Source organism: Tiliqua scincoides, chromosome 3, assembly GCF_035046505.1.
Source record: "Tiliqua scincoides isolate rTilSci1 chromosome 3, rTilSci1.hap2, whole genome shotgun sequence".
NCBI lineage: Eukaryota > Metazoa > Chordata > Lepidosauria > Squamata > Scincidae > Tiliqua > Tiliqua scincoides.
The window spans coordinates 91,581,490-91,608,461 of record NC_089823.1 but is presented as its reverse complement, the minus strand read 5'-3'; the positions used below and the strand labels follow the sequence as shown (position 1 = coordinate 91,608,461).

At 45.1% G+C, this 26,972-nt stretch overlaps 1 protein-coding gene across 1 annotated transcript in view; it reads right to left on the bottom strand.

Annotated features, from left to right (window-relative positions):
• Positions 1 to 26,972, bottom strand: part of IL1RL1 (interleukin 1 receptor like 1) — a 35,274-nt gene that overhangs the window by 4,334 nt on the left and 3,968 nt on the right. The window contains exons 2-7 of the mRNA XM_066621331.1: positions 18,381 to 18,570; positions 18,129 to 18,303; positions 17,028 to 17,190; positions 14,895 to 14,967; positions 10,328 to 10,485; positions 4,797 to 4,937 (exon numbers count right to left, since the gene is read on the bottom strand). Of these exons, the coding sequence (XP_066477428.1) occupies positions 4,797 to 4,937; positions 10,328 to 10,485; positions 14,895 to 14,967; positions 17,028 to 17,190; positions 18,129 to 18,303; positions 18,381 to 18,570 (900 nt within the window). The remainder of the gene's footprint in view (positions 1 to 4,796; positions 4,938 to 10,327; positions 10,486 to 14,894; positions 14,968 to 17,027; positions 17,191 to 18,128; positions 18,304 to 18,380; positions 18,571 to 26,972) is intronic.

Here is a 26,972-nt window from a genome sequence, read left to right as displayed (position 1 = left end):
GTAGACCTGGATCTTGGTATGTTCTGTCAGCTTCTTGTTGGACCAGACTCTCTTTGTGAGTCTGGAAAACGTGGTAGCTGCTTTACCGATGCGCTTGTTTAGCTCGGTATCGAGAGAAAGAGTGTCGGAGATCGTTGAGCCAAGGTACACAAAGTCATGGACAACCTCCAGTTCATGCTCAGAGATTGTAATGCAGGGAGGTGAGTCCACATCCTGAACCATGACCTGTGTTTTCTTCAGGCTGATTGTCAGTCCAAAATCTTGGCAGGCCTTGCTAAAACGATCCATGAGCTGCTGGAGATCTTTGGCAGAGTGGGTAGTGACAGCTGCATCGTCGGCAAAGAGGAAGTCACGAAGACATTTCAGCTGGACTTTGGATTTTGCTCTCAGTCTGGAGAGGTTGAAGAGCTTTCCGTCTGATCCGGTCCGGAGATAGATGCCTTCTGTTGCAGTTCCAAAGGCCTGCTTCAGCAGGACAGCGAAGAAAATCCCAAACAAGGTTGGTGCAAGAACACAGCCCTGCTTCACTCCGCTTCGGATGTCAAAAGGGTCTGATGTGGAGCCATCGAAGACAACAGTGCCCTTCATGTCCTTGTGGAAAGATCTGATGATGCTGAGGAGCCTGGGTGGACATCCAATCTTGGGGAGAATCTTGAAGAGGCCGTCTCTGCTGACCAGGTCGAAAGCCTTTGTGAGATCTATGAAGGCTATAAAGAGTGGCTGTCGTTGTTCCCTGCATTTCTCCTGCAGTTGTCTAAGGGAGAATACCATATCAGTGGTGGACCTGTTGGCTCGGAATCCACACTGCGATTCTTGATAGACGCTCTCTGCAAGTACCTGGAGCTTCTTTAGTACAACTCGGGCAAACAGCTTTCCTACAACGCTAAGGAGAGAGATGCCGCGGTAGTTGTTGCAGTCACCCCTGTCACCTTTGTTCTTGTACAGCGTGATGATGTTTGCATCCCTCATGTCTTGAGGTACTCCACCTTCTCTCCAGCAGAGACAGAGGATTTCATGCAGCTCAGTGACGATGATCTCTTTGCAGCATTTTAGGACTTCAGCAGGGATGCTGTCTTTTCCAGGTGCCTTGCCAAAGGCAAGGGAGTCCAGGGCCACGTGAAGTTCTTCTAGGGTTGGTTCACTGTCAAGCTCTTCCAGCACAGGCAGGCACTCAATGTTGTTCAGTGCTTCTTCGGTGACTACATTTTCTCTGGAATATAGCTCAGAGTAGTGCTGCACCCAGCGTTCCATCTGCTGCGCCCGATCCTGGATGACCTCGCCTGTGGCAGACTTCAGAGGGGCAATTTTCCTCTGTGTTGGACCTAGGGTCTGCTTGATACCATCATACATCCCCTTGATGTTGCCCGTGTCAGCTGCTATCTGTATCTCGGAACAGAGCTGGAGCCAGTAGTCGTTAGCACATCTCCTGGCAGTCTGTTGGACTTTGCTGCGAGCAGTTCGGAGGACCTGCAGGTTGCGCTCACTGGGACAGGCCTTGTATGCTGCTTGAGCTCTCCTCTTTTCCTCAATGACTGGTGTCAACTCCTCAGAGTGGGCTTCAAACCAGTCTGCCGCCTTGTTGGTCTTCTTGCCAAATATGGACAAGGCGGTGTTGTAAACGGTATTCTTGAAATGTTCCCTTCTGTTGGATGCGTTTGCGTCGGCCGGGCCTGGAAGAGATTCCTCAAGCGCTTGTGCAAATTCCTCCACTTTTCTCTGATCCCGGGTCTTGCTGGTATCAATGCGAGGTCTTCCTTCCTTTTTCGTGTGATACAGTCGCTTTGTTTGCAGTTTCACTCTGCTGCACACCAGGGAGTGGTCAGTGTCGCAGGCAGCACCATGATAACTGCGTGTGATCTTGATGCTGGGAAGGCTGGAGCGTCTGGTGAGGATCAGGATCATTTATGTAAACTTATGTAAATTTATTCAAATTTTAAATGTAAATTAATTCTTTTTTTATTCCCGGCCCCCGACACAGTGTCAGAGAGCTGATGTGGCCCTCCTGCCAAAAACTTTGGACACCCCTGCACTAGGGGTTCCGGAACAGGACAGTAGTGGATAATGAGGGACAACCCATACCTCTAGTTAGGAAATAAAAACTACTTCTAATCTCCAGATCCACTAGCTGCTCTGTTGTCCTTTGTTGGTAGCACAGGTATATTGCTGGTGTTATTCCTGTTTTTTTTCACTGCTTTGTCCCAGGAGCAAAACTCCCTTTGGCACCATATGCCAGCTTTGTCGATGTTGAGTGCAGGACTCATTGAGGCCCAGCAGGGGGAGATAGATACCCACAATTCAACTGAGTGTAAGGAAGCCCAAGGATCCCATCCCCTTTGCAGTGTTCAGTGGGACTGACCTTGAAGTGGGAAAGGAATAGAGCAGGAAGAGAAGGCACGCATAGTTAAAATCTCTGGGTATACCAGCCATAAAATTCAAAAACTACTGTTGTTTGATGAATTAAAAAACAACATTTCGTCCTACAATCATTGTATTCATCATCACTTCCTGAGGAAGTTAACATGCCTTGGAATGGTGGAGTTTTGCTTTTGGATGCCTGATGATGCTTTTGGATGCCTACAGCGATTGTAGGATGAGACATTTTTTAATTCATCAAACAACATTAGTTGTTTATGAATTTTATGGCTGGTACACCCATGGCCTAGGAGAGGGGGGATAAAGGGGATAATTTGTACCCAGGCCCACGGTCAGAAAGGGGGCCCAGGAGCCAAAGGAGGGGGCCCAGAAAGTTCCTGGGATCTGATAATTTCCTATCTCACCTGAACTCGCTGCCTACGCATGGTGCTGGGCCACAACCACGTGCATGCAGTGTTAACTGCTGCTGCAAGCCATACACACCAGACTCAGGAATGCATCCATGACCTTCCTTGACACAGTGTCAAATCTGGGAGGAAACTGGCCTTCCACAGTAGCTCTTTGGCTTGTGTATCCCATAACCATGAAGGAGTGTATGGAAGCTCAGGGACCCAGCTATGGGGCTACAACTGCTGCAGTAGTTCATTTTGGTCCATTCTAGTGTGAGCCTAAATAAGATGATGCTTTTTTTCTGCAATGGATTATCTATATTTCAAAGATTTTAGAGAGACAGAGGGATCTGAAGGCCTTAGGGATGGACCTCAACAAGTGGGAAACCCTGGCCTCTGAGCGGCCCACTTGGAGGCAGGCTGTGCAGCATGGCCTTTCCCAGTTTGAAGAGACACTTTGCCAACAGTCTGAGGCAAAGAGGCAAAGAAGGAAGGCCCATAGCCAGGGAGACAGACCAGGGACAGACTGCACTTGCTCCCGGTGTGGAAGGGATTGTCACTCCCGGATTGGCCTTTTCAGCCACACTAGACACTGTGCCAGAACCACCTTTCAGAGCGCGTTACCATAGTCTTTCGAGACTGAAGGTTGCCAATACAAATTAGAGAGACTTAGGAGTGTGTTTAGTTTTCAATATTACTTTGTCTAGCTGCCAGTGCTGCAGAGTCAGGTAGACCGAGGCTCTGCATCAAGATGCCTAGTAGACCTGGGCTCCAAAGACTATTGTGGCTGTCAGCACCCAATCCCTACCCTATTTTGCCCACCCCGGTCTGCCTTCTCCCATTGCCCCCCTCCCCCTGTGGGAAGGGGCCCAGAAGAAACTTTGTGCCCACTGATAAAATTCCTCTCATACCCATAGATTTTAACTATGAGTGCTGTTGTCTCCATCTATGATAGTCTGAGAACCTATACAACAGGAAGAGAATGCTTATTTTTTCCCTAACAGCCTGTTTTCCCCTGAAATGTCCCCAACCACTCCACTTTTATCCTATTGGGTTCTATGTCCATATTTTCACTTATTTTAATTTTTAGATTTATAGGCCACCTTATAGACCCAAGACAGTTTCCAATGCATTTAAAATCACAATACAATAAAATGAATATTGACACAGTAGAACACTGGCAGGGGGTAGTTTAGGGGCAAAAGCAACACTTTATAAAATGTATCATTCTATGGGACAGGGAACTTTAAATAAACTAACAGTGAAATCCTATGCATGTCTACTCAGAAGTAAGCGCCACTGAGTTCAGTAGAACTTATTCTCAAGTAAATGTATTATGAGACAAAGGCTGCAGTCCTAACCACACTTTCCTGAGAGTAAGCCCCATTGAACAAAATAGGACTTACTTCTGAGTAGACCTGGTTAGGATTGTGCCCAAGGAGATGCAAATTTACATATATAGCTCAGGAATGAACAACTTATAGCCTTCATGTTGTGTATTCTCCAGCAAGTCCTTTTAATGACTATCTGGTTTCTCCATTGAAAACACTGACTGCACTCTGGAAAAGGATTTAAAGTTGTATGTTATAACAATGGGCTTGTAGGACCAACTGATTTCTTTGATTTACACAAAATAAAGAAGGAAGTGAGCCAGGCCTCTGGTCTCTTGGATACTAGGAGAACTGCCACTAGATCCCAAGAGAACAGTGTATAAGACTGTAGCCCTATACTCCTCCACCTGGGAATAGGTCCTCCTAAGTAGACATGCATAGGATTGGATTATAAAGGGTGTATCAACACACATACATTTCAGCCGGCTTCATAAAAGAGCCAGCCCTGCCCATTATTCCATACTAGAATGAAGAAGTGTTTAAAGATACAGGGTAATACCATATGCCTGATCACACCATCTGTGATCTGACCTAGACTAGAAGAACATAGCTGTAAGGTAGTGGAAAAGCTCTTGGCTCTGGTCGACAAGAACGTCCTTCAACTATTCTTGAGCAGTTGCACCAATGTTGTTTTCTTACTCACCATCTTTGGATTCAATGCAGTTGAATATTCTTCGGCAAAATAAGACAATGTCAATTCGAAAAAAATGGTAAAGCATCACCATGATGGCTATTGCAACAAAGAAAACAACAAACCCAACAACCAGGGGGATGTTGCTATGACCTAATGAAAAGAAAGTATATGAAAGAAACACTCTTTTAATGGGGAAAAACCTACAATTGGAAACCAAAAGTCACTAGCAGTGCAATTCTAGGCAGCTTTACTCAGATGTATAACCCACTGTGCATAAGATTGCAGCCTCAGGGCTGCATTGGTGCTGGAAGGTTGGATAAAGATTGGACCCTTAGTGAGCCCCTGTCCTATTCAAGCAAGATTCAAGCAAGATAACAATCCTGTACAGTTCCAGTGATCTGGAGGGTACAGCAAATGCAATCTACAGTCCTCCACACTTCAGAAACCAATACTAGGTGACTATGGGAAGCTGCCTTACCCTTGGTCAAGAGTGGCAGCAGCTCTCGGGGGGGGGGGGGTCAGATGGGAGTCTTTCCCAGCTGTCAGGCAAAGGGACTCCCAGGAGGGAGGCCAACTGACCAAGGGGAATAGCACCTAGTGGTGAGTGTGCATGATGTCTTCCTACTCCCCACTTTCCCTTCACTGGAGCAGCAACTGAACAAGGAAAAACCTTGGTAGTTTGTATCCATTGCCACCATCCCAGGTTACAGAGACCAGGCAGAAGGAAAGACTGTCTTCCAGAAGAGCACTGAACCCCAAGGATTCTTATTGAAAATCAAATCCACAGCAGTATCCATAGGGCAGAGAGATGTGACAATTCACTGAATTAGCTGTGAACATGGACCAGGCAGACAAAGGGTCAAAATGTAACAAGTTTATTAAAAGTCTAAATGAAAAAGGAATTAAACAATATGGAGACAGAAAGGTGGGTAGCAAACATACAAGCAGGTGATGGAAAATGCCAGAGCTTGGCTAGAAAGCATAGTGAATGGCTTCATCAAATGGATGCAGTAACAATTAATGCCTAGCAGATGAATCAGGGATGCTACTCAAAACTCCCAGCCCTAATCCTTTCCCCCCCCCCCAACACCTCCCTGCATTAAGACTTGGGAAAATTGACATGCTGGCTGGAGTCACTTAACAGACAAAGCAACACAAATCTAGACAAAAATCATAGTCTAGCTCAGCCATTTTCAACCACGGCACACTGGTGTGCCGCGAGTGGTCCCCAGGTGTGCTGTGGGAATTTGGGAAAGGGTCATTTATCAACAGGACAACTGGGGGATGTGAGTCCCCATTGACAGCACAGTGTGCCTTATCAATTGTCAAAAAGCTGATGGTGTGCATTGACCATTTTAGTGCCTTGCCAGTGTGCCGCAAGATGAAAAAGGTTGAAAAATCACTGGTCTAGCTAAACAGTCTCTAAGCTATTTACGTTGCTCAAGACATTCCCTTGCACTTGCAAGGGAGCAAGTGGATGCTCTTCTCTAAGCTCCCAATGAATGGATCACTCAGACGATTGGTAGAGAACAACCCACACTTTCTGTGGGTTTGAAAATATATAACTTTGCTTTGATGATGTCATAAAGTTACCTGATTAGAGGAGTGGAACCCACCTATTCATTCCATCCTACCCTCTTGACCTAATGGACAGGTTTGACTGTCAGCTAAGCACATACCAATTCTGGAGGAGGCTATTCCAGACAGGAAGAGAAGCCAAATCCACAAAGAGCACATGCTTGAGGAATAATGGAGTTTCCAAACAAAGGTTGCTTGCAAAGGTGCTGCAGTAGCTTCCTAGGCTGCTGAACCTACACAGGAGTTTCTGGGGAGTTAAAAGTGTCCACAAACACAGAAAAAGGGCAACAAATGGGGGGGGATATGGCTTTCAACACTCCAGTCTTGCCTGAAGATGTCAGGAATTGAAGCTGTGACCTTCTGAACACGAAGTATGTGCTCTTCCAGTGAGTTATGGCCCTAGTCCTTAGGGCACATTTCTAACCATGAGTTTGGCTGGCACAAATCCCTTGTGCCGTAAAAAATTTTAAAAGCGTAATTTTACACTCCCTTTCTCAAGGCGCCTAACAAACACAACAATTAAAAACACAGTGAAAATGCAATGGAATAAACAAAGATTGGAATAAAGATTAACAAGCAACAAAAAACAGAGAGAGAGAGAGAGAGAGAGAGAGAGAGAGAGCGCTATGGACCAGCACAGCAAAGGCCTGTTGAAACAAGTACAACTTCACTTGACACTGAAAGATGGGGAGAAGATTGCCAGCCACACCTCACTGTATCCTCACATGCCCCACGAGATGACAAGCTGTGTCTCTATTTTACATTCCCAGCAACCTGGCCAGTCCCTGGAGACCCTCATCTTTCAAGGCTGTAGAGTTTTAATCTCACCTGGAGAAAAGAAAACCGTCCAGAGTTTTGCACTATTTTATTGGATGTATCATTGACAATACCGGGGGTGCCAGTATTTCCCAAACTGTGCATCGGGACCCAGGGGTGGGTTGCGACCTGATTTTTGGTGGGCCATGAAGTGCTGAGCAGAGCTTCCAATGTAAACACAGCTAACTAACCCCTGCTAATTGGGTAAGAGGCACTTTTTCAAGTGAGTGCTCCTTTTTTTAGCAGGGGGAGAGTAACTGGCCCACCTCACCCCAGCACTGTCTGTTCTAGTGGCTGTCTGCTGGTGCTCTTTTGCATCTTTTTAGATTGTGAGCCCTTCTGGGACAGGGAACCATTTAGTTATTTGATTTTTCTCTGTAAACCGCTTTGTGAACTTTTAGTTGAAAAGCGGTATATAAATACTGTTAATTATAATTAAATAATTAACTAATTGATTCAAGTCCTGATATTATTCAAAAAATCAGATAGTTACTAATTGCTTTGCAAACAGCTCAGCTCCTGGAGTGTGCAAGATAGCTGCTAGTTGCCCTGCAATAGAGCTCAGTAGCTATTTTGCACCCTGCAGGAACTGAGTTCTTTGCAGAGCAATTAGCAATTATCTTGCAAACTGCAGGAGCTAATTTCCCTACAAAGAGCTCAGCTCCTACATTATATACAGGGAGCTGAACTCCTGCAGTTTACAAGCATGTGTAAATATAGATAAACTCTTAAAAAAGTATTTTTAAAAACCAGATTTTTTTTTTCTGGGGAAAAATGGGAAGAAAGCATTCATTAAAGTTCAATAGGGCTGCTTCATTAAAAGAAAAGAATGTTTGGGAACAACTGCAGCCTATGCGCATGTGATGTGAAAAGTCTGTGGATGGGGCACTGTCTACCTGCAGTGGCTGAAAGTGTTTGCATTAATAAATAATCTCTATAGCTGAGATATTCAATCTGTGCGTCCCACCTCCTCAGTGAGGCATGGTTAGCCTCCAGGGGTGTCGCCAGGCATCTCGGGGAGAGAGGCTGCTCTGCTCTGCTCTGCTCCACGTGCTGCCTGCTGTCTTGCTGCTTTTCTGCAGCTGTGAACAAGGTGGGTGGGGCAGCGTGAGGCTGGGAGGGCGTGTGAAACACGGTGGGGGGAGGTGGGAGAAAAGGCTGGCTGGGCAAGCATGCAGGCAGGCATTGGTGCCGCATCTCATCATGGAGCTCTCTCCATGTGCAACCTTGCCCCAAGGACTACATTTCCCAGTGTGCCCCTTGCCCTGGGCATCCTGGGATTGGTCAAGGCTGGAGGAGAGAAGAGTGTGGAGGTGCTGCATCTCATCAGCACAGGGGCGCTCCTGGCAGGCTTCAAACTGGGAGGGAAGGGTAAGTATAGGCAGCACTTTCCTCTGCTCCTAGTGGGGGGGGCGGGCCAAATGCCCCAGCCTGCATCCCTCCATCTTGCCTGGGGGAATAGGGGTGGCATCTGCATGTTGGGTGTGTGTGTTTGAGCAGCCCCCGTCTACTTTGGGGTGAGTTGTAATCTTGCTGTATGTGGCTGCAATCCTTTCCACACTTTCCTGGGAGGAAGCCCCATTGACTCAAATGGGGCTTATTTCTGAGTAGACCTATATAGCTTGGGGTCTGTGTCAGCTTAACCAAGGATCCTCACCTTTCCCTTTTTCTTCCCCCTTCAAAAAAGAAAAAAGAGCCACTCTTGATGGCTTTGTCTCCAAAAATTGATTAAAAATAAAAATCCCCATTCCTTTTTGGCCATTCCCCTTTTTCCTCCTGCCTCCTTTTGGGGGGGGGGGGTTACTCTGTTGGCTGCTATTGTAAGACAAAAGGCACAATCCTAGCTAGGTCTACTCAGAAGTAAGTCCTATTGTGTTCAATGGAACTTATTCCCAGGAAAGTGGGGTTAGGATTCCAGCCAAACAGTATCTAGGTCTCTGTTTGCATCAATTTGCAATTAGCAGATGCACACCAAACAAAGACTTCCCCTCCCCCGGAAATTTCATAACTTCCCTCCTCCCTTTCCCAAACCCTCCAGGTGTGCGGCTAACAAACTCAGGGCACAAACTTAACCATGTCTACTCAGAAGTAAGTCCTATTTTGTTCAATGGGGCTTACTCTCAGGTAAGTGTGGTTAGGATTGCAGCCTCAGAGTGTTGGCAGCCTTGTTTCTAGTATATAATTATAACACCTTCACCCCCATTTTGGGGGTAACTGAGGTGAGGTGTTGTAATGGCGAGCCCTGGCCAATGGCTACAAGGATCAGGAGAGGCATGAGTTGGAAAAGTTCGAGAACCACTGCTCTATAGGGTGACAAATTTAGCTCCCTTTGCAATTGGCCTTCCAAAGAGTTATGCATTTAGCAGTTGGCATAATTGTTCCGTTATTCTTTGGTTCACTAACACTTCATTTGTGTCACAAACTTGTATCACTGGACTAAATGCTGTAACTTTAAAGGCCTTGTCTACTGAAATAACCCCATGGTCAGCTCAGTCCTGAGCTGCCCGGAGTGCAGGGCTGCCACAGAGGTGAAAACAGTTGCTGCGGCATCCAGCACACCCTGGGTAGGAGCTGCCGCCTCCTCAGGTGAAGGGGACATTTGTCCCTTTCCCCCAAGTAAAGGAAGTAGTCCCACAGTGGGGTTACTTGATTCTACAGCAGCTCTGGAACTGCCACAGAACTGGAGAGCTCCATGTTGGACTGTGGGGCCCGACACGGAGCTCAGGATCCGGTGGACCTTAGCTGTACCGGTTTTGCCTTCCTCCTGCCCTGCTCCCTCTCCCCACCATGCTACTTCCCCACCCTCCGCCCACCTTCCCCCACCTCCCCCCCGGAACACCTCCTCCCTGCCTCCCCCCATGCCATCACCTACCTCTTTGCCACCCAGCAGTTCAGGCTTCCCACTGGCACTAGCCCAGCGCTGGGCCAGCACTTGCAAACGTGCTTTACAGCATGTTTGCAACAGTGTGCACTGGCAGTGAGCCAGCGCACACTGCTTAGGCTTGGGCTCTGAGCCATTTCTGCCCAATATTGCATATATGCCACAGGGATCAAATGTGTACACCTGAGGGCTGAGCAGAAATGGGTTAACAGCTGTAATATTTCAAAGACTAAGAAACCAAAAGAAAACAAAAAGGACACCTCACCTTTACTTGGTCCTTTGTGGTGCAAAATTACATTGACTATTTTATATCCTCTGTCATTCCCCAGGACACATGAGAAAGTTGCATTAAAGTCCTTTTTCTCTACTTTCTTGATAGTTAATATGGTCTCTGTAAACTGTCCTTGGTTGGGTAACATATACCTAGCAGAGAGCACATGATTAGCATTTGTATGAATGGACAGTCTCAACTTACAAGCTCAACAAACTTTTTCTGTGATCGGATACTCACATACGAGTGTATTGAGGGAAGCGGCTGCTCTCATTTTGGCAATGGTCACATATCCAAAAGCTACGGCCTAGGCTTTGCATGCCGGTACCCAGCTTTCCTCTACATGAAAGATTCTTCGAAAAACCTAAAAGAAGGAATCCATGCAGGTGGGGGGGGGGGAGCATTTATAAAACTCTTCTACCAGACAGTAAACATATCTTGATCTAACAAAGCTCCACAATACAATCAGAAGTAAGTTCAACTGAGTTTAATTGAGCTTTTTTTTTAATTAATAAAGCTATATACATGCACACAGAAAGAGACACAGATACAATCATGTTTCATGAAAAGAGCAAATATAAAATGAAAAGGGAATATCTATCTCACTTAAACATGTTGGTTCTTTGTGTATATAACCATACATTAATCCTTAAATATTAATAAGAGAACTGAACACAGCAAATAAATGTCTTTGTCCTTTACTTCGGCGATTTTCAACCCTTTTCATCTGGCACACTGACAAGGCACTAAAATTGTCAAGGCAGACCTTCAGTCTTTTGACAATTGACAAGGCACACCATGCTGCTGGTGGGGGGGGGGGAGGTTCACCTCCCTCAATGGCCCTATTAACAAATGATATTTATTTAATTAATTAATTAATTCACCAAACTTCCACATCACACTTGTGGATCAGTTGTGGCACACTGGTTGAAAATCGCTGCTTTACATCATAAGGCCCCCCAAAATGAATAAATGGACCCCATATTGTATTGTATTGTTATCCTTTTTAATATTTTAAATGCTGTTAAACTTTCCATTTGTTTTGACATTTCTTTTACCTTTTAGAGGGAAGTTAACATTATTATAGATTTTATGTGGATGTTTTATCTAATATGTGTAGTGACTTGATTTATTGCCACACATTTCATTTATTTCTTTTGATTACATTTTGTACATACTGGATATTTATTGCTTGTTCCTGCAAGTTTTTGTAAGGTTTCAGTCTTTAAGGTACAACAGGAATCTTTGTCGTAAGAGATTTACATGGAGTCCATCCAAGCACATGTGCCAGGACAGCGGTTCCCAAACTGTGGGTCTCTGGCCCACCACGCCTAAAACATTCCAAAGCTGAAATTCAACTACACAATGGTCTCATTGATAGCCTAGGATAGAATCCATACTTACAGATGTGGTGGGGGGTGTTGTATTTGGAATTATTTACTGTTTAATTAATAATTATAATTATATTAATTATTAACAGCACTTAGTAGCCTTTAACCTCATAAAAGAGCCCTGTTAGAGCAGAACAAATACCAATTTGGGGCACAATCCTAACCAGGTCTACTCAGAAGTAAATCCTATTTTGTTCAATGGGGCTTACTCTCTGAAGTGTGGTTAGGATTGCAGCCTTAGGGCCCAATCCTATCCAACTTTCCAGCATGGGTGCAGCCGCAATGCAGCCCCAAGGTAAGGGAACAAATGTGTCCATACTTTGAGGAGGCCTCTGTGACTGCCTCTCCACCACAGGATGCAGTGCTTGCCCCTTTGGCACAGCTGCACTGGCACTGGAAAATAGGATACGATTGGGCTCTTAGTCCCCTGCTCTGTTTCCAGCAGTGGCCTGCCGTATGCACCTGTGTAGCTCAGAAGCATGTAAGGGTCACAGTACTCACCTTTTGATTGCCCCCCATTGTACGTTGTTCAGAGATATACTGCCTCTGAACACAGACAGAGTCATTGTACAATTCTTATCATGAACAACTTTGAGGGCAGTATTCCTCCCATCTAACAATTGGGAAATCAAGCTAAGAACTAGTCCAAGCTATAAGGCTGTGGCAGGTCTTTCAGTCTCTGGCTGTAAAATCCCATGCATGTCTACTCAAATGTAAGCTCCATTATATTCTATGGAACTTACTCCCAGGAAAGTGTACATGGAGTTTAGACCTAACAGCCTAATCTCAGGCTGCCCATAGCATTCCAGCAGTGTAAAGCGCTCTGTGGTAGTCACAAATGCCGCTGCACGGTGGCATAGCTAAGTCATTTGACATCCAGGGCCCATAAATTTTTGTCACCCCATATGACTTAATTATTTAATTATTATTAATTAATCATTAATTAATCAATTATATTAATTATTCATTTATTCCTTCATATTTTTATACCACCCTTCCTCTGAGCAGCTCAGGGTGGTGTACATCCTCCCCTTATTTTGTCCTCACAACAACCCTGTGAAGTACGTGAGACTGAGAGAAGTAATAGTCGTGACATGAAGTGAATAATAATAATGGCCAGAAAATAAAAGCAGTGAATATTTCCCCACAAGCAATGGATGAATTTCTGCATCAAATGGTACATAACATGATGGTATTATTCCTAAAAGCCATGATTTCCAGAATTTTGGTCACTAGGATGTCACCCCACCCCACCCCACCCCCTGAAGAATGTCTCATTGGCCTATTTTGGGGTTAAGGCAGTGGTTCCCAAACTTTTAGCACTGGAACCCACTTTTTAGAATGACAATCTGTCCAGGACCCACCAGAAGTGATGTCATGGCTGAAAGTGACATCATCAAGGAAAATAAAATAAATAATTATAAATAATTAAATTAAAGATAAAACAAATAATGAAATAAGGGGAAGCCAGCCCTGCTTCACTGTAGTGAATATGCATAGTAACATAAAGGCTTGGTGAACATGGCAACACAGCAGACACATCTGCTTCTGCTTTCAGAGCACACTCTGAGCCGCTGACCTTGTTCACTCCCTGATATGAGACAATGTTTTAGAGATGCGTTTATATCTAGGAATGTGTTGTTGCCAGCTAGTTGCAGCTAGCGCGATCTTTGACCGTTAGTAAACTGTATTGCTTCAAGAGTGAATAAAAAGGCTGAGAGGGGGCTGGACCAGATCTCTCTTGGTTCCTTCGGCTTTTCTCCTGCATCTACTTTTGAAAACTATCTCCGCCTTCATTCATGCTCTCCGACTCATTCCTTGCTTTTGCTCCTACGCCACATCAAGCAGCCATGACTCTTGAGGCTCAGGCTGCTTCCCAGCAAAATCGTTGCTACATTCACCAAGTGAATTTTCTCTGTAGCCTGCCTGCAATAACACCCACCCCCACAAAAAATCAGTGAGATTTTCAGTTCTCCCCAGTGCCCACCTTACCAGCTCAAGTCTCTGTTTTATTCTTGGGGAGGTGCTGCCTTCTGGAGCAGTTGTTGAACTCCACTTTCATCACATTGGGACCATGCAGCCAGCCTTGCATTCCCCTGACTTGATCAGCAGCCAAGGCATGATTGCTTACTTGTGAGTAAACACAACCATGTGGCTTACGTTCGCCTTCCATAGGGCTCAATACATTCGTCTGCTTGAACTTCCTTCTTGGGTGTTTTTTGGGGGCTGATTTTATTGGATAGGAACCATTCTGGTGTTGTTTAATTCCTGTCAGCCTGCCCTTTCCAAAGGACTAAGGCATGTTCGCCTACTCGCATGTAAATGCGCGATATAAGGTGGTTTCACTTTCCATAGGGCTCCATGCATTTTTTTGTTTCTGGTTTTTTGGTCATAATTTTTGATGGAAAGGAGATATTTTACTCCAGTTTTTTTGCATTGCATTCAGCTGGAAAATCCACATCCAACGGTATATAGCATGATGGGTTATTCCAAACCTCCACGATGTTCATGATGTTGGGTCATTTGTGGTGTCACATGCCCCCCCCCCAAGGCTGGTACATGGGATGAACTGCCCCTTCGCCCCTCGCTAGCTATGCCACTGCTGCTGCAAGAGGTGAGCAGCAGAAGCCTAACAGCAGGTCCTTCCCTTCCCCCAACACTGGTAAGTCAGTGCAGGGGGCAGAAGAAGGTGGGATGTGGGTTGAATGGGGCAGGGAGTGGGAGGAATGAGGGCTGAAAGGGGCAGTATCTGTGCCAGTGGTGCTACCAATATCCTACCCCCTTCCAGTTTCACTTGAACTTGCACCAACAAAATCACTGGCACTTCTGGTGCCAGAGTCTAACCCCTGACAAACGGAACAAATGTTACCCAGAGGAAACTGCTGAGACAGTCTTCTCCCCCCCCCCCCACAAGATGCAATACACGCTATGCCAGCATGATTGCATTGACGGGGGAGGAAAAAGATAGGATTAGGCCCAAAATCTATTATGTGGCCTACATCATTGGCTCTTGGTTGTTTTGGTTCGGGGGGGGGGGAGGCAGAATGGTTTAGGTTGTTTGGATTACTTTTTAGATTGACATCCCATATTGTGTGGCATTCCAAAATTACAATCCCTTTACTACATTAACTTTTTTGCTCAGAATTAGAACAAAAATAGAAATAATATACTTGCCAGTCTCTGCATATATAACTTCATTGTCTTTTGGAGAATGAACTTCAATAAGTGTTGGCCAGGAAAGGCCTGTGAATATGTGGAGAGAAACATGAGAAAATATTAGATTAAAGCCTTTCCAAAACTTGCTGTGGGATCAACCTGATTCTAGAGTCTCTCTTTATGCTAAGCCAAGCCAAAAGCGTCTTGGCTCTGGCATAGATTGATAAAACCATGGGAGTATGTGCTAGTTAGCCTTGTCAGTTATCCAGGTGTGGTCCAGACCAAAGCCTCAAAGTTCCAGACCTCACCTCTGGGATAACCACTATCATTTCCAAGCTGTTAATTAACCCAAGTGAGGCATGCTCACTTTTTGGCTTCTTCTTTGAAGCTATCCATCCAGGGCTACTATGCTTGGCCACATCCTGGAAGATGAAGAATGGAGCACCAGCAAATGCATGCCCCCCCCCCCCCCAAATAAAAACCTGGGGAAGACACAGCAATAGCAATGGAATGAAGGTGTTATGCTGGACTTCTTGGTCTGAGCAACATCATCTCAGTTTGCCTGCTCAGTTGAACTTTGTAGCAACAGAGAGAAGACTGCAGACTTTATCCACACCAAAGATTACTTGAGAAGGCTCCAGGCTGGGAGAGAGAGAGAGTGCTTATCAGTGGCGGACCTCGCATTATGGAGGATGAGGCAAATGTCCAAGGCGTGAGCATTTAGGACCCTGTGGAAGCCTCTCTGAGGCTCCCGGCAGGGTTGGAAACTACTTCTGGAAAAGTGGAAGCACCGTTTAAAGCCTCGGGGAAGCTTCCCCGATGCAGCCTGTGGTTGCATGAGGCTTTGTGAGCCTCAGGTGAGTGGGAGGGGTGAATTTCCACGTGGAGGGTGCCATCAACCTGCGGGGGGGGGGGGCATCTAGGAACTTTTGCTCCAGAGTGTGAGGCTAGGGAGGTCCACCACTGGCACTTATAAAGTTATAAAGCATGGCGAAAATGAATCTCTCAGGCTAGAAATCAGGATCATCCCACAGAACAAATTCAGAACTCCCAACTGAAAGTTGTTCTTCGTACAATGTGTCATTCATTTCTGGGTTTCACTGACATATGTTGTAATGAAGACTGCTAGTTTAGATTCCTTTAAAAGGCAATTTGTAAATTTTGTAGAGAATGGGTCTATTACATTGCTTCCCAAACTGTGGGTCACAACACACTGGGGAGGTCCCAAGCCTACGTGCAGTAGGCCAAGCAGTGCCCCCTTTAGTGCTGCCATACCTTATTGGGAGGAACCAGAGGCTTTTTCCGGATTGTGCCGGGCTGACAACCCACTCTATTGGCATCCGCAGGCCTCAGAATGGCCCACAGAAGCAACCAGAAGCAACTTCTGGCTGGCAGGCACAACTTCCAGTATGACCAAAAGTTGCTTCTGGTCACTTCTGTGGGCCATTCTGAGGTCCACAGAGGCCAATAGAGTGGATGTCTCCAGATTCAGGACTTTCTATTTCTTCTACACGGAGAGTATCCTTATAATAACAATTGCCTGGTGCGAACCGGAAGAGGACTCCAGGCCTTGCCAATAAAGTATGGCAGCCCTAAAAGGAACATCGCATCATGACCCATTACTGAAATATCACCGGTCTATCAGTGACTGTCAGGCTTGATGGCTGTATTGACCTTCCACATTCAGAAGCAGTGGGCCATTGAATCCTATTTGTATTCTTAACCCCACACTAAGCCTGATCTATCTTTGCAAATTTAACCACTACACCCTTCTCATTTCTTGCCATTCCACTGAGCCACTTCACTTGGTCCCTGTGTACATCCAATAAATTTCTCCCATGTGTGCATGTTATATGTGCTTTAAAAGCACATCCAGTATCAACTGTACCTACAGTGATCCTGGAAAATTAATAAAGAACTTAGGGCCAAAGTGCACTGCATCCTGAGGTGGGAAGGTAGTAACAGAGGCCTCCTCAAGGTATGGGAACATTTGTTCAGGGCTGCATTGCGGCTGCACCACTGCTAGAAAGTTGGATAGGCTGCAATCCTGGACAGACTTGTTTGGCAGTAAGTCTCATTAAATTCAATGGTTTTCATAGGACTGAGCTGTTAAAAACTTTCCTGGGTTATGCCCACTGTAATCTCACCTTCAATTCTAAAGTTCTTTGATGCAGATACAGTAAACTTTTGTCCACCATGACTATATGTAAACTTGCAAGTATATACTCCAGTGTCAGTTTCAGTTACTTGAGAAATGTAAAGCCATCCAGCCTCGCTTTTATATTTTGGTCCCTGAACGGGTTGACAATCCTAAAAAAATAAAACACATTACACTGAGTTGTTCTATATCGATTGGATTGAGAGCGAAATGTCTACCATAGGCAAAGCAGTGGTTTCCGCATATTCAGAGATCTTCCCACATATGCAGAAGTACATAAATACTGTCTTGGCGATACCATTGCTGTTATTGCCAAGCCACTCAGGTTGTTTCTGAGCAGCTTCTGTAGCCTGCCACATCAAACCAGACGTGATGTGATTGCACCAGTGCAGGGGAAGCAGAGAGGTGTCCACTCCTGAGCCGGGAGCATTCCCATACCATTTGGTGCTGGGCTACATATAGCCATTGTGAAAAATAGTTGACTATACTGTGTCCTGGGCTGTTGGACTGTTACTGTATATTTATTAAAATAAAAAGAAAATAACCTTCCCCTCCCCCCCCCAAACAACCTAAACATGCTCTAAAAGCGTAGAGTAGTGGTTCCCAAACTGGTGGGTTGCAACCCACCAGCCAGGGAAACACTTATCCCTGCCCCTTTAAAGGAAGGCAGCTATGCAATCCCCAGGAATGCACTGCTGCCGAGGAGGAGGGTTTTTCTTTTAAACTTACCTGAGGAAATGCCAGCCTTGGGGGGGGGGGGACAGCCCCACAGATGCTGATACAGGCATCAGCATCTAAAAAACATGATAGACAACCACTTCCTGTTTTTGATTGAAACCCAGAAGTGGTTTTCGATTTTTAAAAAATTGTTTTGGAGGCTTGGGGAGCCCAGCAGAGGCATCTGTGAGGCTTCCCACACCCCCAGAAGCCGACACTCCCTCCGGTAAGTTTTAAACCTCTCAGCAGCAGCGCGATCCTGGGGATCATGTTGCTGCCATAGCCCCTCCCCCGCACACACGTACCGCCCTCCCAATTCCCTTGTAGGAGTTTGGTAAGCACTGGTGTAGAGGCAGGTCGTAATGATACATACCTTGTACCACCTCACATGAGATGCATTCTTGTAGTTGCTTAAGGAAGGACACGGGATTCTTCCAGAATCAGGACTTCCTATGGATTCTATATAGAGAGCATCCTTATAATAACAATTGTCTTTCTTGTATGGATGTATTTTGACACTCACAGTTTTGGACTCATTGGGATCATCCCTGTGAATACAAATCAGCTTTTGTCTTTTTTTTAAAGATGAAAGAAAGAAAAGAAGAATTGCCCATTTGTTACTCACTTATATTTACATGTATAATTTCCAGAATCCTGGAGGGCTGTTGGCAGAAACCAAAGTTTTACCCCAGAAGAATGGACCCGTTCTCCTTTGTCGGTACTGATGCCTGTTTCAGCAAAATGCCAGGTCACATTATCATCAGGGTCTGCTTGAGGGCACCCTACAACAAATGCTTCACCTTCTATTGCAGTCCCTGCCAATGAACAGACAGAGTCAAAACTACTGTGGAAAACAAACTCATGACTCAAGTCATGAGTAATTAACACACAAAAGGAGAACTTTCCTTGCTAGTTCAAATACTGCTCAAGATGTTATTTGAGATGCAATAATTTGCTTTTGGAGCCACCTAGTCCTACAAGGACAGTCCATGCATGAACACAGAGTTCTGTGCATGTGTCTCCTCTGAGAATTTGCATGTGCCTCATTGTTTGACAATCATGTTTTAGCCCTCATCTGTTGCTAGTTATATGCAGCATGGAACTAGATTCCAGGAATGTCAAGCTCATTTTATACAAAGGACCAAAGTTAGCATTTATGGTGCCTGTTGAGGGCCGGAAATAAATCATTAAGCAGTTAGTGTCATCCTTAGGCAGATGATGGCCAGAAAGAAGCACTTCTTTCTCACATAGAAACTCATTAGCTGCAAATGACAGAAGAGAAAAGGTGCACATTTTGTTCATATTTTCAGGATATGAGAGAGCCCAATTATCAAGCTGGGGGAGCCCAGTTATAATGGGGGCTGGATATATTGCTTCCGAGGGGCACATTCAGTTCATGGACCTTATGTTTAACACCCCTGAATTAGACCCCTGGGGTATCCCCAACAAAGGATACATCTAACCAATCCCATGGGTCCCAGAGATGTATAGTATGCAACAGCTAGAGATGCACAGGATTTTGTTCTCGCTTGTGAGATACCAAAGCTAATGGAAATCTAGAGTTGACTTGGAGTATTTATGTACATTTTAATATCAATAGCAAGGAACAGCAGTTGCCATACAAAAGATTGCAAATTTTAAAACATGCAGCTGTAATTAATACACTTGAATGTCATGTACAAAAGATCTTTTATATACAATTTTCAAGTGAAACTCATTAAAGAACAATAATTTCTGTTCCATTGTGCACAGTGTAATTAATAGCAATTGATATACCGACACAAATCTAGATAAAATCTTCCGAGTGTTGACAATGCCAAATAAAGAATAAGAAGCTCTTTTGGGTGTCCCATGATCTTTCCAATATATAATCAGTACATCTCTTATTCAGTTATCCCTTCCTTACACTATGGGATTCTTGAGGAACCCCAGCACAATATGGTGCACAATGCAGAAGCCCCTTCCTGGTTGTGCTTGTGTGCATCATTGACCACACTGCACCACGTAACAAGATGCATTCCTAATCTGTGTGTTGCAACCCACCAGTGGGCTGCGACCCAGTTTTTGGTTGGTCATTCATCGCAAACAGGAAGCTGCACAGCAGTCTGGGGCACAGTGAGATACAACCAATGGTGTGGGCCATGCGCCAGCATAACCCAGAAGGGGCTTCCATGTTGCACACCATAATGCCTGCCAGCTTCTTGGTCACGGTGGACCACAACCTACTAAAAATTGGGTCCAACCCACAGATTGGGAAACGGTGAGATAATGTTTTGCAATGGAAAGGTTACCAGATGCCTGTAATACTGTCTTTTTTGGTATTGTTAACACTTGGAAGATTTTATCTGGATACATGCTCAATTTTTTTTTTAATAATTGAATTATGAATCATGGAATAGTCTTGTTCTCTAATGAGTGTCCCTCAAAAATTGCACATAAAAAGGTTTTTGAAAATAACATTGGGCAGCCCAATCCTGAGCTGCCCAGGGTACCCAGGCTCGGCGGCACTGAGGAGGGCTGCTGCCAAATCCAGCGCCTCCCATGCTACCGTGGGAGGCACCTCGGGAGAAGGGGACGTTCGTAAGGGCTACTCACTTTGCCGCCAACCAAAAGGTTGGCGGAAAGGAAAAGGCGCTTGTGTAGGGCACGCAGCCCTACTTGAGCACCCTGGATCCTGCGGAGCGGAGCAGATTCTCCTCCTGCCCGCCCCCGGCACGCCTCCCTCTGCCCTCTCTCTGCCCCCACCAGCCTCCCCCTTCCTGAAACGCCTCCTCCCCACCCCCGCCCCCGCTTACTGTACCACGGCCCAGCGGTCCATGAGACCACCAAGCCGTGGAGGCTGTGTGACCGCCCCACACTAGCCCAGCACCAGCCAGCACTGGGCTAGCACGGGCAGGAGCCTGGCGGTGAGCCCCACGAATGTGCCTTACAGCACGTTTGCGACTGTGTTCAGTGGCACAGAGCCATGCCGCCGAGCACAGGATTGGGCTCTCAATGTATAAAAGGCAGTGGTGTGTTTCAAAGGTTTGTAAATTTAAGAAGTGGAAACACTTGCATTTGCTTTCTGCTTAGATATCGGATTTGTTCCTGCATAAAAGCTCAACCAAAAAATCAGCAGAATGTAAACACTGGCAGCGCAATCCTGTCTTGTGCTGGAACAGGCAGGCTAAGAGGTTTGTGCTGTATCCAGCACAAGATAGGGCGCCAAAGTGGCGCCTCCTCCCCGCCCACCTCAGAGCCTTGTGTCAGCCGAGCGCGGCCGATGCAAGGCTGCATCTCTGACTTGGTGCAGAGGCTGGATGTTTCTGGATCAATTTAATGAGAAATAAGACTTACATCTTTTCCCAGAAGCAGTGAAACAAGCTGACAACAGGACCGCCCTTTGCCTGCACTCCCCCGCCCCAGAACGCCTCCCTCCCGCCTCCTCCCTGCCTCCTCCCCGCCCACCTCAGAGCCTTGTGTCAGCCGAGCGCGGCCGATGCAAGGCTGCATCTCTGACTTGGTGCAGAGGCTGGATGTTTCTGGATCAATTTAATGAGAAATAAGACTTACATCTTTTCCCAGAAGCAGTGAAACAAGCTGACAACAAGATGAAGTATAAAAGAGCCATCAAGTTGCTAAACTGGGAGGGGAAAAAACACACATGCAATTCATTCTGTGACTGAATGCTCAAAAATGATCACCATATGGAAAAATAAACATCTACATTTACTCTACTGAGGGCAATATTGATAACTGAACATCCCTTATGAACTGAGCAAGCACATACATTTTAAAGTGGTGACCTTCTCTTATATTGACTAGGGGAGGGCAATCGTCCCACTTCATCCCAGCAGAGCATCCTTCCCAGTGGTCATTGCTGGTGTTTCCTGGGGTATGTGTGTGTGTGTGTGGGGGGGGGGCACCTTATTAGCCCCTTTGGGACAAGGAAACAAATCCTTATTCCTTTGCTACCTCAAACTTCTTTTGTTGAAAAGCAGTGTTTAGTCACTTTTCCTTTGGTTTCCTCATAGGGAATTTCCTGCTAGAACCTAAATAGTCAGTGTAGGCTCCGGCTTTGGGGGTAAAAGTCCAGTGACGGTTTCCCAATGGGGTGTTCATTCTTTGGCATGCCATGCACCAGCTACCCCACTCCTCCAGTGCCCAGGAACCAGGTAAGAGTCCTTCTTCACTGTTACCTAACCATCTCCTGGTAAGCCTCCTGGCTGGCCCCTGGTTGGTTTAGCAAGCACTGGTGGGCAAGATTTGTAAAATGGCATAGGAGGAGGAAGAGGATACTCCATTGTTGCTGCATTCCCCACTGCTTCTTGGGAAGCCCAATGGGAAGGGTTATCAGGAGGCAGTGACGATTCAGTGGCAGCAGTGGGCCATCCTCTTTCTTTCCCTGGAGCTATTTAATAATTCCTGGATGGCTCAATCCATGACACAATGCTGGGGAACATGGGGAATTGTAAAATAGCCCTGGGGAGGAAGATGATGATAACCACTGCTAACTGGGTAAGAGGTACTTTTTCAAGTGGGTGCTCCTCATTTATTTAACAGGGGGAGAGTAACTGGCCCTCCTAACCCCAGCAGTGCCTTTTCAAGCGGCTGTCTGCTGGTGTTCTTTTGCATCTTTTTAGATTGTGACAGGGAGCCATTAGTTATTTGATTTTCTCTGTAAAACTGCTTTGTGAACTTTTGTTGAAAATTGGTTTACAAATACTGTCGATAATAATGATATAATAATAATAAGATGATCTACTGTCTCACCACAGTCATCTTTAAGCACCCCATGGGCCCTGGCTTGCCTTTGGGGTGGGGGGGGGATCCTCAGGAACTGGCCAGACACAGACATAGATCCTTGCATGGGCAGCCCCCCTCAATATATGCCTCACCAGCCACCCCTGCAAGTTGTTATCTGATGGCAAATGTTTTGATAACAGATTGATTGAACCCAATGTCTAAAGCCAAATGTCAGCTATTAACACAGAATTGGGTGATAAGTCAAGAAAATTAAGATGTGGCTCTGTCTTTCTGGAATGCCTACAGCAGAACGCAATGACTCCACAGCCAGTGCTTCTGCTACAATTGTTCCTGGCACTGCTCCAAAGCTGGAAGATGTCTTGCCACCTGCTAGCTGCTAGAGCTTCCCGTGTCCTGGTTAGTCACTTTATGTGTCTCTGACCTTACAACAAATAAGGAGCATTTCTTTTCCTGGGAAAAAAATGAACTATAAGACTATGTGCCCAGCCCTATCCAACTTTCCAGCACAGATGCGGCTGTACCAATGGGGCATGCACTGCATCCTGCTGTGGGGGGCAGTCACAGAGGCCTCCTCAAGGTACGGGAATGTTTGTTCCCTGACCTCAGAGCTGCCTTGTGATAGATATAGAATCCTTTATTGGCATATAAAACAAACAAATCTACACTATATACATTTGGTCAGCCAGATAATAAATCAGCTTCTCGATTGCACAGCTCAATGAGATGATATAGGAAAGTTGCCACAGAGTCTATTATTTCCACAGAAGAATCAGTTAGCATATTAGACCAAGCATATTAGCTTATTAGACAGAGGTAACTTATTCTTGCCACGTCTGTAAGTCCTCCTGTTCTCAGTTTAGGATCCAAATATATTTGACGGATCTCGGTGTAGAAGGGACAGTAAAGAATGGAATGGACAATGGTCTCAACACAACCCAGCCCACAAGGGCATTGCCTTTCAGAACAAGCTATCTTACGAAATCTCCCCAAAAGGACGGCTGATGGGAGCACATTAAATCTAGCAAGGGAGAAAGCTCTCCTTTTTTGATAAGTGTGCAACGAGTAAAAATAAAAACAAGGGCTGCCTTATGGTTATATTATTATATAATAATAATAATATGATCTACTGTCTCATCACAGTCATCTGTAAGCACCCCATGGGCCCTGGCTTGCCTTCGGGGGGGGCGAGGTTGTATCGGCAGCAGCGGACCTCCCATTAGATGATCGGGGCAAATGCCCCAGGTGTGCAACTTGCACAACTCCAGGACAACACGGGAAGTCTTAATGAGGTTCCCGACACAGGTGGAAACTGTGATTCCGGTTTTCTGGAAGCACAGTTTAAGACTGGGGAAGCCTTAGATAGCTTTTCCTGTTGGTCCAGGAGTTATGTAAGGCTCCGTGTCGGTCCAGGTGAGTTGGGAGGCAGCGGCTTCATACTTTACTTCATACTCTTCACGCGCAACCACCATGATAGCTAGGTACACTGTATTCAATCATTAGGACCAAGAAACATACTTTTATCATTTCTCCATATGCATTATTATTACCTTTATTCTTTTGTAATAAAACCATAATCTTTTATTGAAAGTTATCTTTCTCTCAGTCTCCTCTTTAAGCAAAAGGGAATTTCTCTGCATTAAGCCGTCTTGGTATCCAGTCTAAGGTCCTGATGTTCCAATAAGGGCAGTGAAATAATTCCCCTAAACAAAACAGCCCTTTTGGTAACAGGGCCACCATCAGAATCACAACCATGACAGGAGGCAACATAAAAAACAAAAACAAAAAAAAACCAAAACCCCCTGCCACCTTGGTTGATTTAGTTGCAGTGGGGTGGGGAACAGTGCTATGTAACACATTCATCAAAATGTGTGGTTTGCCCCAAAGGTTAAAAGGTAAATGCTGTCGTCATCCCCACCATCCCTGACAGACCCTCCCCTACTGCAGCAATTCTACACCACCACCTTGTCACTTTCTACCTCTTTTCTCTATCTCTTTTCCCCCCACTGGACCTCATTCCCACCTTGTCATGGGGATGACATCCAAGTCACAAGTGATACAACAGAGACAGCACACTCTAGATCACTTTCTAAAATGAAACCTAGGAACAAAACTCCATTATCCACCACAAGTGCACCGGCAATGATCAACCTCAAAGATCTCTGTCTCACAGTCATTTGTGCAAAATGCAGATTATGAAATTCTGGTATCTCTCCCCACCAGAAAGAATTAAAATGGAATTTATAATATAGATACAGCCAATCAATTGACTCATTCGGAGGGAGGGAGAGAGAGAGAGAGAGAGGTACTCACTATGTTCTGTGTCCTTTCCTCTTTTCTTCTCAAGTTCCACAACTGGTCTGAAAGACAGCTAGGCTTCTACCATTTATATTGGGGAGGAAGCACACCTCCCACTGTACATAAACCTATCAGCTGCTAGATACAATACATTAATATTTGTTTTCTTTTTTATTGACTCAGTTAAGAGCACATCCTGTGCCGAGAAAAAATTTTTGCTAGGCAAAAAAACCACATTGGATTACAGAGCTTTTCCTTGTACTGACTTAGTTTTCAGGAAGAATTTATGAGGTCCTATATATGCACTTACAAGGGAAAGTTGTAATCAGTAATCAGGGTTCAGTAATCACAGAGAAGTTAAAAAAAAATATAAAACGTGGACCTGGAGGCTAGTCTCTGATAAAGTTGCCAACCCTCCAGGATCCTCAGGGAATCAGAATCAGCTCTCCCCAGGATCAATGTGGCGCAATCCAGGGAACTTTCAATCCCTCACCCCAGTGTTTGCCTCTCACTCCTGAGACTGAGCCCTCAGTCCATCTCTGTTGCAACATCTTCTAGAGGGAACTCTGACATCACCACTGCCTGCACACTTACCCCTCCCAACATCTGGGGTGCATGAAGCAGTAAAGGGAGAGGCTGGGTTCGGCAGTGCAAGAAACCACATCATATTACAAAATTTTTCCTTGTATTGACTTGGTTTTCAAGGAAGAATTTCTGAGGCCCTGCAGATCCTGCCTGAAAGGAAAGTTGTGTGTCCAGTAATCAGAGAGAAGCCGCAAAAGAGGAAGAGAGAGAAGATTGGATTGCTGGCCGGTCAGAGGGAGCTTAAGGGGGTTCACAGGCACCAAAGAAGATGAGAAGGATTTTAATTCTTAATAAGCTAAGCCAGCTCAAAAATACATGAGCTATTGCTGCCCTGCCCAGTCCCAAATAAACTCCAAAATGCATCAGAGCTGCAGCTCTCCTCCTCAAGGCTGACACGTCTGGTTCTCATCACTGTGTCCCACATCCTTGTTTTTGCTGGTGTTATGGCTAGAGGAGCTTGAAAACATTTATTTTACTCAGAAGTAAGTTCATTTAGTTCGGTAAGACTTAGGTTATAATCCCATCTTATTCATGGGGGGGGGGGGACGGAACTCCTCTGGTTATGGCACAGATGTTTAAAAAATGAACCTCTCTCCCTGAACTAAAAAATGTGTGAAGTAACTCCCCCCACCCCAGCGTGGGGTGACCATAAAAAAAATATTTTCCAAAATAAATCATAGATCTATGTTAAGCAGTAAATTCTACTGTGTAGAGAGACTTAGTGGATCTTGTCTTATTTTGAAAGAGATATTTTTATTCCACAAGTGATCCAGCTTTAAGAAAAGAATAAACTATTGATTTATTTTGCTCAGTAAATTGCTTCATGAACTATTTTTTGTTGAAATGAGATATATAAGAATACTTTTTTTTTTTTAAAAAAGGCAGCATTGACAGAAAACACCTGTGCATACCATATTTATCCAGAAGTAATTCTTACTATATTCAAGCTGCAATCCTATAACAACTCTTTCCTGAAAATAAGACCCATTGAACATAATGGGACAAACTTGTTAGTAGACAGGAGTGGGTTCCAATAGGGTTTGTTCTAATGTTTTTATTCAAACATTTTTACCTTCTGTGTGTTTAACTTTCATGTTGTATACCACTTTGAGTACCAGAAAAGCAGTATATAAATCTTTTAATTAAATAAACAAACCTTTCCCTCTTCTCAGCAATCTCTCTAATCAAGAGTAATGACTGATGACCGATTCACCTTAACTCCCTAATTTGGCATGAAAGGACTTTAGTGTACCAGACAAGTGAAGCATGGACAGTATGTGATGTCCTTGTCTTAACTGGACTGGCTGTGTTCTGCAGTTCAGCTAACAGTCGCCTAGGGGTATGTGACATGCCTATGGCTGTTTTCCTCTCATCATGGATTAAAAACGTGTTCTGAGAAAACCCTCTGTCAAGTCTGTTGTTGTTAGTAGTAGTTTATGGTTCTAGGTCATGGATGTCCAAACTTTTTGGTAGGAGGGCCACATCATCTCTCTGACACTGTGCCAGGGGCTGGGGAAAAAACAAATTAATTTACATTTCAAATTTGAATAAATTTACATAAATGAATATATTAGAGATGGAACATATGAAT